Raw genomic sequence first — 12,180 nt, 5'->3', positions numbered from 1 at the left:
GTCAATTTTGGCTTTGTTGCCATTGCTTTTGGTGTTTTAGTCATGAAGTCTTTGCCCATGCCTATGTCCTGAATGGTATTGCCTAGGTTTTCTTCTAGGGCTTTTATGGTTTTAGGTCTTACGTTTAAGTCTTTAATCCATCTTGAGTTAGTTTTTGTATAAGGTGTAAGGAAGGGATCCAGTTTCAGCTTTCTGCATATGGCTAGCCAGTTTTCCCAACACCATTTATTAAATAGGGAATCCTTTCCCCGTTGGTTGTTTTTGTCAAGTTTGTGAAAAACCAGATGGTTGTAGATGTGTGGTGTTATTTCCGAGGCCTCTATTCTGTTCCATTGGTCTTTATATCTGTTGGTACCAGTACTATGCTGTTTTGGTTACTGTAGCCTTGTAGTATAGTTTGAAGTCAGGTAGCATGAGGCCTCTAGCTTTGTTTTTTTTTGCTTAGAATTGTCTTGGCTATGCAGGCTCTTTTTTGGTTCCATACTAGTATATGTATTTAAGGGGTACATGAGATATTTTGATACAGGCATGAAATATGAAATAATCACATCATATAGAATAGGTATCCATCTCCTCAAGCATTTACCCTTTGTGTTATAAGTGTTATTAATATGTAATCAAATTAACTTAAGTTTAAAAAGTGAGTATACCATAACCAGGTATCAGGTATGACAGCTTTCTAATTTTATCACATTTATACAATTCTGGGTAAATTTGGGTTTTAGGGGTGCATTGCTGGGAATGAAATGGAGCCTTATTTCACTGGCTGTTCACTCTAGTGTAGTGCCTCACATGCTTCTAGTATTCTAATTTATCCATCTTCTCCCTCCTTTTTGGGACTTTGTGCATGTAGCTTTTCTTTTGGAAAGGCCTTTTTCTTTCTTTTGGCTTAGCAGCTCTTTTAGGTATTGTTTTTAGGGATCACATATTACAGAAAGCCACCTCTGATCCCATTGATTGGGCTGTATTTCTTCATATGCATTTTCTTACATCCCTGTGCTTTTCCATAGCAACAGTCATCGCTCTGTAATGCAATTAACTGTTCTTGTTTGTAAGCCTGGGGGATAGTCTTGCTTTTGTTCATCTTTGTATCTTTAGTACTAAGTACAAAGCTAATAAGTAGCTAAGTCTGGACCCAATTGTACATGTGCAGATGCTGAGGATCAGTCTTTTTTAAAATGTAGTATAGTAGATTCCTTTTCTCTGCTCTGTACCCATAGGGAGTCTGTGACGTATTATTTATTTATCTTTAATTAACTTTTTTTTATAGAGATGGGGTCTCACTATGTTGCCCAGGCTGGTGTCAAACTCCTGGGCTTAAGTGATCCTCCCGCCTTGGCCTCTCAGAGTTCTGGGATTACAGGTGTGACATGCCTGGTCAACATATTTTCAACATTCCAAAAAGTTCAGTGGAAAATGTCAGTTTACCTGCTTATAGTCTGGCTGTTCAGGCAAAGTAAAATACCACATTTGTTTGCTTCTGCTTGGAATTGTATCAGCTGAGGTCACACTGATTATCTCTTTCTGGTCAGAAGTTCCTTCCTGATTGCCTTGGTGGACTTGCAAAGGTTACATATGAGTCAGTGTGGTGTAATGGATAAAATTCTAGGAGGAAGAGCTAGCACTTAACATACTTGGGTTTATCTCTAGCTTGCCTTATAATTAGCAATTTCATGTTTAAATTATATTATTGTGAAGTGAAGAAAATTGTTCTCTTCTGATGAAAAGGAGGAATTCATAACTACCAAGAAAAACCTGAATCATCTGTCTTTAATGTAGTAACTCTACTCTTAACATGTCTATAAAACCTTTCTTTATACAAAGAGGAAATTGTGTTTGTGAGTTTTAACCACAACTTTAGGTAGTTTTTGTTTTGTTTTGAAATAGTCCATTTTGTCACAGAAGCATATGGGAATCACTAGAAAAAAACAACCATGTATAGAAGTCTTGCGAACATTTTCTGTGTCTTACTCATTTCTCATCTTTGTATCCTAGCCCTTAGTACTGCACCTAGCATATAGTACGTGTGCAGGACCCACTTATTAGTGAATGAAGAAAGGGTTTCCTCAGATCAGTGGCTTTATTGCTTACATGTTCTGAGCATACCAAGGGGTCGAAAACATGTCCCTGTTTTAAAGGTGCTTACAGAACCCAAATCTACACTGTAGGTGATACTTATTGAGCTCGTAAAATATGCCAGGCAGAGGCCCTGTGTGCTTTACCTGTATTATCTCATTTAGTCCTAACAACTCTGTAAGGAAATGAGTATTATCTCCATTTACCAGGTGAGAAATTTGAGGTGCCAGGAAGTTACTTATTTAAGATCACCCTCCAACTTAGTGGAGGGATCATTCACTACAGTTTGCTCTGAGACCTCTATCATTCCAAGCGTGCATCCTTAACCACTATATGATTTTAACCTGCAGTCAACAGACCTGGGTATTAGTCCTATTTCTGCCCTCATTTGCTTTGAGGCAAGTTAATCCATGTTGCTGAATCTTCCCTCTAAAATTGGAACAATGATATTTAGTCTACTTTAATCTTAATAATAATGATAACATGATTTACTAACTGACTTTTTAAAAAGTACTGTGGTTGGAATACTGAGATAAGTAAGACAGTTTAATTTTCAAGAAGTTAATATAGACAGACATGCGACTTCACACATATGTGGAGTCAGATTTAAGCCATAGTTCTTGTGATACTAAATTCCATGTTCTTAGATCAATGTTAAGGTGGGTGGTATGTGAAACCGTGGGCATAGAGATCTCCCAGGGAGAGTTTATAGAATGAGAGGAGTAGAGAATAAAGACAGCCTGAAGGAGAAGGAATCCATCTTGGACTTTTCCCATGGCTCTTAATTTGATATGAGTTACTTTATATGTATATAAAATATGGGGCTTCAGTGTGTTGCTCAGGCCGGCCTTGAACTCCTAGGCTCAAATGATCCTCCCACCTCAGCCTCCTGAGTAGCTGGGACTTTGGTGTATGGCACTGCACCTGGCTGATGTGCAGTTTTTGTTTTTTGTTTTTTGGGTTTTTTTTTTTATTGTTGTTGTTTTTATTATTGTTTTTTGTTTCTTTTTTTGAGACAGGGGCCCACTCTGTCACCCAGGATGGAGTGTAGTGGCACGATCATGGTTCACTGCAGCCTCAAACTCCTGGGCACAAGTGATCTTCCTGCCTCAGCTTCCCAAGTAGATGGTACTATAGGTGTGTGCCAACACACTTGGCTAATTTTTTTTTTGTGTTTTGTTTTGATATAGGGTCTCGTTCTGTCACCCAGGCTGGAGTGCAGTGGCACGACCTTGGCTTACTGTAATTTCTGCCTCCCAGGCTCAAGTGATCCTCCCACCTCAGCCTCCCAAGTAGCTAAGACAACAGGTGCATACTACCACACGTAGCTAATTTTTAAATTGTTTTTGGTAGAAACAGAGTTTTACCGTGTTTCCTAGGTGGGCTCAAGTGATCTGCCTACCTCGGCCTCCCAAAGTGTTGGGATTACAGGCGTGAGCCACTGTCCCCAGCCTGATGTGCAATTTTATTTTTTCTCTTTTTTCTAGAGGTTCGTATTGCTGCTGTGGAGGCCCTCTGCATGTTGGCCCAGTCTTCACCCTCTTTTGCTGAGAAGTGCCTTGATTTCCTAGTTGACATGTTCAACGATGAAATTGAGGAAGTACGTCTGCAGTCCATACATACCATGAGAAAAATCTCTAACAACATCACCCTCCGAGAAGATCAGCTTGACACTGTCCTGGCTGTGCTAGAGGTGAGTGTTTCTAGTTTGTCACTCATTAATTCATCCCTCACCCCCACTGTTAAAATCAGATATTGTGGTAGGCATTGGTGACAGAACAGTGTATCAGGCAGCACAGTTCTGTTTTCTCACCATACCCCACCCCCCAAAAATGGAAGAAATTGACTGTGAAACAGGAAATTTGAATAAGCTTGGTCTTTCTGTGATCAAGAAAGGATAGGATGCCTAGAGAATACATAGTGTCTAACCTGAATTGGCTGAGGTGAGGTTGGGAAGAAGGAGGAAGTGCTGTAGTGGACATTTGAAGGAGGAGTAGGACTTAACTGGGCTTTTTCTTTCCCTTCTTCTTTTGAGACAGGCTCTCACTCTGTCACTCAAGCTGAAGTGCATCTTTTTTAAAGGAGAAGTGACACTGGTGGTAGGATGAAAGGGTACCAGACAGAGGGAGCAATGTCTTTTTTTTTTTTGTTAGACGGAGTCTCGCTCTGTCACCCAGGCTGGAGTGCAGTGGCGTGATCTTGGCTCACTGCAAGCTCCGTCTCCCGGGTTCACGCCATTCTCCTGCCTCAGCCTCCTGAGTAGCTGGGACTACAGGCACCCGCCAACACGCCCGGCTAATTTTTTGTATTTTTAGTAGAGACAGGGTCTCACTGTGTTAACCAGGATGGTCTCAATCTCCTGACCTCATGATCCGCCTGCCTTGGCCTCCCAAAGTACTGGGATTACAGGCGTGAGCCACCGTGCCCGGCCCAGAGGGAGCAATGTCTAAAGATACAGAGATAAGATAGAATATGATCTATTCAAGAAACTAAAAAGAGTTTATTATATAATGATAGCATAGAGTTGAAGAGATGGGAGAGTGGAAGAAATGGCTATAGATAAGGGAGGGGCTAAATAATGAAGAGTTCTTTTCAACCTTTAATTTGATTTTATTCTTGTAGTGAATCATAGGCTGTTATAGCAGCAAGTGCTCTTAGGGATTGATTCATTCTACCCTGGGAATTTTATGGAGAAAAAAATAAATTGTCTGAGTTAGTGGCTGAACCAGAATGTAAACACAGAGTTGCTCCCCAGGCCGTACAGCTCTAGGTGGTTCTTGGATTATTTTTCTAAAATGTCTGTATTTTAATTGCAACTACTGAAGTTCTTCAGAGTATTCATAAATGGGGTTTGGCCTCTGGTTTCCTTTTTTGGGGAAGGTGGGGTTCAGATATGAAAGGGATAGTAATTAGGTGCTTAGTTTTTAGAACACTTGTAACAGATTTCTACTGCATACTTGAAAAAATAGCTGGTGCTTTGATTTTGAAGATTCCTACCATTCTCTCAACTGCTTAGCACTTCTACTAAGATTTTTCCTGAATTATAAATCTTTATAATTTTTTCATGTATCTTTTCCTAAAAATAAGTTTACATTCTATGTGTGGTTCTTCATGGGTGGCCTCATACATAGTCTAGCCACTCCTTTCCTTTTTAGCTTTCTTTTAGCTTTTTTTTTTTTTTTTTTTTTGAGATGGAGTCTTGCTCTGTCGCCCAGGCTGGAGTGCAGTGGTGCAATCTCCACTCACTGCAAGCTCCACTTCCCGGGTTCACACCATTCTCCTGCCTCAGCCTCCCGTGTAGCTGGGACTACAGGCGCCCGCCACTGTGCCCGGCTCATTTTTTAAAATATATTTTTAGTAGAGACGGGGTTTCACTGTGTCAGCCAGGATGGTCTTGATCTCCTGACCTCGTGATCCGCCCGTCTCGGCCTCCCAAAGTGCTGGGATTACAGACGTGAGCCACCGCGCCTGGCCCTTTTTAGCTTTCTTTTCCACCATTCCTCACCTTGAACTTGATGCTAAAGTCACTTTCCTACACATATTGCTTTTCCTCACAATTTTAGCTTCAATGTAATTTTCCCCCTCTGTTTGCAAAACTGCCACTTCAACCTAGGAGATGTCCACTTATTCCCACAGCCTATATTAGGTAACATATCCAGGAATCCTTCCCTGTTACTCCCAGCCCTGGATGGGCTAAATGCCACCTCTCTATTCCCATAGTACCCTGTGTATACTGCTCTAGCATTTTTCAGTAATTCTCTATTTCATAAGACTGTGAGCTTCTCAAGGTGTCTTGACTTTTCTTTTTTTTTTGAGGCTGAGTCTCGCTCTGTCGCCCAGGCTGGAGTGCAGTGGTGCGATCTTGGCTCACTGCAACCTTCACCTCCTGGGTTCAAGCAATTCTTCAGTCTCCCGAGTAGCTGGGATTACAGGCATGCACCACAACACTAATTTTTGTATTTTTTTTAGTAGAGATGGGGTTTCACCATATTGGCCAGGCTGGTCTTGAACTCCTGACCTCAAGTGATCCACCCACCTTGGCCTCCCAAAGTGCTAGGGTTACGGTATGAGCCACCGTGCCCGGCCGACTCTTCATTTTTTTATTACCAATGTCTTGCAGCAGTGTCTGGCACAATTAGGTGCTCGGTAAATGTTTGCTGAATAGCTGAGCTGTGTTCCAAGCTATGTTTTGATGTACAGAATTGTTCACAGGTATGCTTATTTATAAGTACTTATGTATATAGCTCATAGAGAATCCTTGCCTTTTAATTCTTTTCAGGAGTTCAGACCCATATAAACTTACAGTAGACTATTCTTCCACCCTGCTGTGCACTGCTCCTTTATATTTTCTGTGTCACTGTGCTTCATTGCTTTGAGCCTTACAAGTGCAATTCACTTTTTTTTTGTTTCCTGCTATGCCAAGATCCTACCCTGCCTAGAAAAATTCACTTCTGTATTCAACAAGCACTGTCTATGTATTAGAAATATAGGGGTATCAAAACAGATAGGCTCCTTGCTGTCATAAAACTTATATTCTAAAGACAGGTGGAGTAAACAAACAAAATGATTTCAGATGGTGATAAATGTTATGCAGAAGATAAACAGTATGATGGAGGAATGGGGAATTTCACTGTAATTTGAGTGGTTAGTAAAGACTTTCCGAGAAGATGATTTTCAAGTTGAGTCTTGAATGATGAACAGAAGCTAGCTATGTGAAGACTGGGAGAATAACTTCAGGTAGAGGCAACAGCTAGTAGGAAGGCTCTAAAACACAAGTGATCTTTGTTGTGTTTGCAAAATAGAGAGAAAGCCAGTAGGAGTGAACTCCAGTGAGAAAGTAGAAATGTGGCGTGAGATGAAGTCTGAGAAGGGATTAAGGACAGGTAGAAAGCCTTGTAGGCCGTTTTAAGATGTCTGGATTTTATTCTAACATTATGGAAAACTGTTGCAGAATTTTATGAATAGGAGTGACGTTTCAATTTGCCTCTCTTTTCATATTTCTCATTCTCGAAGTCTTCTTGAAATTCACGTCAGTTAGATTGACTCTCCCTCACTCCTCCATTTAACACATACAGGTATACCTGTCTTTATTGGGCTTTGCAGATATTGTGTTTTCTTAATAAATTGAGAGGTTGCAGCAACCATGCATTGAGCAAGTCTATCGGTGCCATTTTTCCAGTAGCATGTGCTCACTTTATGTCTGTGTCACATTTTGGTAATTCTTGCAATATTTCGAACTTTTTCATATTACATCTGTTACGGTGATCTGTGATCAGTGATCTTTGATGTTACTGTTGTAATTGTTTTGGGATGCCACAAACTGTGCCTATATGAGATGGCAAACTTAATAAGCGTGTGTGTTCTGAGTGTTCTGCTAACTGGCCATTCCCAGCCTCTCTCTTAGCCTTTCTTCTTAGCCTTTCTTTTTTCCTAGTTGCAAAAAGGCTCTTGTACCTTCAGCATCATGACTGAGTTCCAGATAGGATGGAAAAGGAAGGTTAAAGAACAAAGGGGACAAAGCTGCTGCCTCTGGTCCTTTATTTATCAATAAAATGAAGCTGTTTCAGGAATTTCAGCCAAAAAACTTCCACATACTTTGTTACATGGCCACCCTAGATGGGGAGGTGGCTAGGGAGAAGGGGATGGTAGATAGAGGCTGAGTCTGCTAACCAACAGTAACAACTATTATTATTACTTTTTTTTAAAGGATTCATCCAGAGATATTCGAGAGGCTCTTCATGAACTCTTATGCTGTACTAACGTTTCAACCAAAGAAGGGATTCATCTTGCATTGGTGGAGCTGCTGAAAAATTTAACCAAGTACCCTACTGATAGGGACTCCATATGGAAGTAATGACTTTTTTGCCCATTTACTCACTGAGTCCCATAATGTGGTAAATGTACAATGCTGACATTGTTCCATCCTTATAGATTGAGGATAGTATGGCCTTGAGTTTTGCCTTTACTTTAGAAACCTGATTCAACTTAACCAAACTCTCAGGAATCTGATTCCTAAGCTGAGTATCACATTTTAGATTACTTACTAATGTGTCCATCTATCCACCTAGCAAATATTATGTGCCTGCTGTGTGCTGACTACGCACCAACCATTGTGGTAGCTGTTGGAAGTACAGAAATGAATTAGATTTCCTCTTTCTCCTATATAGTGTTTTGTTTTGTTTTGTTTTGTTTTGTTTTGTTATGTTTTTTTGAGACGGAGTCTCGCTCTGTCGCCCTGACTAGAGTGCAGTGGCGTGATTGCAGCTCACTGCAACTTCTGCCTCCTGGGTTCAAGCCATTCTCCTGCCTCAGCCTCTCGAGTAACTGGGATTATAGGTGCACATCACCACACCCAGCTAATTTTTGTATTTTTTTTTTTAGTAGAGATGGGGTTTTACCATGTTGGTTAGGCTGTTCTTGAACTCCTGACCTCAAATGATCCGCCCACCTTAGCCTCCCAAAGTGCTGGGATTGCAGGTGTGAGTTACCACACCCAGCCTTTCCTATATAGTGTTAATCACTCCTGTGTCTACTTTGCATTTTTGTAAAGAATCAGATCCATCATCATAGAAATTAGAGACAGGGCAGGAGGCAGGGCTGGCACTTGACCTATAGGTGGGAAATCACAATCATTTTGTCCCTTGATTATCTCTAGTTTTACTGATTACCATCAAGTTATTAATACTGTTTATGAACCTTTGTTTGAAGAATGACTTCCATACATGTAATTAATATAAAATGTGTGTTCCACATGTTTAAATAAGTTTATATGATAAGACCAGTTCAACTGTGTTTAGTTTATCTTTAAAAATTTTGTTACTAAAAGTAGAAAAACCGTGGGGTGAATCAGCTACTTAGGAAATATATTAAAACTGACGAACATGGTGAAACCCTGTCTCTACTAAAAATACAAAAATTAGCTGGGTATGGTGACAGGCACCTGTCGTCCCAGAGGCAAGAGAATCGCCTGAATCCAGGAGGTGGAAAAAAAAAAAAAGAAAGAAAGCGTATTAAAACTGAAAACACCAGGGGAATCTTACTCTCGGTAACATTTTTAGTATCTGGTTTTCTGTTTTGCCATTCTTTGTATAGTCCCATTCAGCTCAGTTTGACATATATTTATTGAGTGTCTTCAAGGAACTCTCAGTCATTTAGGGTGTGGGATTGCAGTGGGGATAAACACCTATATAAGTAACTGGAGTTCTGTGGAGACCTAGAATGAATACAGAAGGAATGCTAGAACATTCTTCTAGCATTAAAATAAGATTTGTGGTTATTTGGGCCACTTAGAATATTTACATAAGGCTGTCTTTATTGGGTGATTGTGGACAAAGAACTCCTCAACCACATAGTGCTCCAAAATATTTTGAAGTCACCTATCCTAATTTTTTTTCTTTTTTAATTTTAGAGACAGGGTCTCACTATGTTGCCCAGGCTGGTCTTGAACTCCTGGGCTCCAGCATTCCTCCTGCCTTGGCCTCCCAAACTCCTGGGATTACAGGCATGAGCTAGTGCACCTGGCCTACTTATTCTAATTATCACTTACATTTTTTTCACCTTTTCCAATGAATGGTGGCTTTATTTAGAAATAAAAAATAGATGAACCTGGGCACGGTAGCTCATGCCTGTAAGTCCAGCACTTTGGGAGACCGAGGAGAGAGGATCACCTGAAGCCAGGAGTTTGATACTAGCCTGAGCAACAAAACCAGACTCTGTCTCTACAAAAAAATTGAAAAATTAGCCCAGTGTGGTGGTACACACCCATAGTCCCAGCTACTTAGGGAGGCTGAGGCAGAAGGATTGCTTGAGCCCAGGATTTAAAGGCTGCAGTGAGCTATGTTCACACTAGTCCACTCTAGCCTGAGTGACAGAGCAAGACCTTGTCTCTTAGAAAGGAAAAAAATGATAAAAGAGTAAAGAAATAGAGTGACATATTTTTAAAATGTTGATAAACATATATGTATAAATGAAAGTTCCGAAGGAGATAGTTTGCTCTGTTTATGTATCTTTAGTTCATTCCACAAATCCTTACTGGACATTTGTTATAACCCAGTCACTGTGTTAGGTGCTGTAGAGATTTAAAAATGGATTGGGCTCAGACCTAGCCCTCAAATAGCAAGAAGGAAGAGAGGTAGCAAATATGTGTATAGGGAGGTGGATGAGATAGTAAGAAATTAACTATATTAAGAAGCCAGAATTGAAGTCTAGCTTTGTGTAGGGGTCTGTAAGGTGACCCATTTAATAGCACTTGGGGTACCCATCTGAGTTCTGAATAGAATAAGATCAAAATAAAGGAGTAGTACCTGGAAGCCAAAATTCTTCCTTTACAGTGTGCCCTGAGGTATAGTGAGTACAAGGGCTTAGAGAGGCCTGAAAATAAATGAATGAAGTTCTTTCCACATAGAAGGAAAAACAAAAGACTGGGAAAAGCATACTTCTCAAGAAGATCACATGCGTTAGATGAGATGACTTTCAGACCACATATATTAATGAATTTTTCAGTGTTTATTTCTGTCTCTTTTGCTGATCTACCTATTCTCCAGTTCCTGGTAAAATCTCCTATGTGACCATCTGCTATGTGAATATTTCTCTGATCATATTGATCTCTTCTACCTTTGACACGTAGAAGTAGAATGTCATTCATTTGATAGTTCCTACCTTGTAGTATTGGTCATCTTTGCCTCAGCTGAATTATAAATTCCATGAGGACAGAATTAAGATACATACATTTTCAATTTAGTGTGCCTGTTTTTTTATTTATTTTTTATTTTTTTCAGATGGAGTCTTGCTCTGTTGCCTAGGCTGGCCTGTCATGCAGTGGTGCAATCTTGGCGCATTGCAACCTCTGCTTCTAGGGTTCAAGTGATTCTCCTGCCTTCGCCTCCTGAATAGCTGGGATTATAGGTGTGTGCCACTACGCCCGGCAGATTTTTGCATTTTTGGTAGAGATGAGTTCACCACATTGGCCAGGCTGGTCTTGAACTCCTGACCTCAGGTGATCCATCTGCCCCGGCCTCCCAAAGTGCTGGTATTATAGGCATGAGCCACTGTGCCCGGCCTTACTATTTTTTATTTGTTAAGTTCTGGTTTAGAAGGTGCACTAAATTGGCCAGGTGCAGTGGCTCACTGTGCCTGGCCTTACGCAAGCCTTTACTTGCATAAGGCTACTTAGTTTCAGACAGATTTGTGATTTCAGAACTTCACCCAGGATATCAATTAGAATGTTTTTGCCCACAAATAAAAAAGATAATCTGATTAAAAATATCTTAGCCAATAGGTCTGTTTTTTCATAACAAGAAGACAGAAGGTTGGTTTCAGGATTGGTCGTTCAACAGGTTACCAGGGCTCTCTTTGGTTTCTCTGCAGTTCTCTTGGCTTTTTTGTTTTGTTTTGTTTTTGAGATGGAGTCTCTCTCTACCAGAGTGGAGCACAATAGCACAATCTCGGCTCACTGCAACCTCCACCTCCCGGGTTCAAGCAATTCTCCTGCCTCAGCCTCCTGAGTAGCTGGAACACAGGCCCGTGCCACCATGCCCAATTAATGTTTGTATTTGTAGTGGAGATGGGGTTTCACCATGTTGGCCAGGATGGTCTTGATCTCTTGACCTCACGATCCACCCGCCTTGGCCTCCCAAAGTGCTGGGATTACAAGCCTGAGCCACCACGCCCGGCCGACTTTCTTCTCATAGTTGTAAGATGGCTGCCTTATAATATAGTATGTCAAGACAGAAAGGAAGGGTCATTCCCTTTCCTTCATTCCTCTTTTGATTTGCAGAAACATCCTTGAGTAGCTCCCCAGCCAACCCAGCCAGCATACTCTCGTGCTCCATTGACTAGGACTGGTTTACTTGCCTACCAGCAAACCAGTCACTGGAAAATGGGAATGGGATTGCCGAGATGGGTCTAGACCAATAGTGGTTCAGCTCTTGGGCTGGACCTGCCTTTTCCGAGCACATTGCTGCCTGCCTGATACCTGAGTAAAATCCGGCGCCTCTCAGGAAGAAAGATGGGGGAAATGACTATTGGTTAAATAACCATTTCTTTTATCTTTATAATAACCAATTTTTTAAGATGAATTAACCGAGTTCCAGAATAATTGGGTGA

At 40.9% G+C, this 12,180-nt stretch overlaps 1 protein-coding gene across 7 annotated transcripts in view; it reads left to right on the top strand.

Annotated features, from left to right (window-relative positions):
• The window catches only part of INTS4 (integrator complex subunit 4), a 111,085-nt gene that overhangs the window by 59,303 nt on the left and 39,602 nt on the right, over positions 1 to 12,180 (top strand). For all 7 annotated transcript variants that reach the window (XR_013404197.1, XM_077963963.1, XM_077963962.1 and 4 more), the window contains 2 exons: positions 3,564 to 3,769; positions 7,784 to 7,926. Coding sequence is in view for 6 of the 7 variants with exons in the window: in XM_077963963.1 (XP_077820089.1) it covers positions 3,564 to 3,769; positions 7,784 to 7,926 (349 nt within the window). In the remaining variant the exon portion in view is untranslated. The remainder of the gene's footprint in view (positions 1 to 3,563; positions 3,770 to 7,783; positions 7,927 to 12,180) is intronic.

This window comes from Macaca mulatta, chromosome 14 (genome assembly GCF_049350105.2).
Source record: "Macaca mulatta isolate MMU2019108-1 chromosome 14, T2T-MMU8v2.0, whole genome shotgun sequence".
NCBI lineage: Eukaryota > Metazoa > Chordata > Mammalia > Primates > Cercopithecidae > Macaca > Macaca mulatta.
The sequence above is the reverse complement of the archived record's forward strand: the minus strand, read 5'-3'. Positions and strand labels throughout refer to the sequence as shown.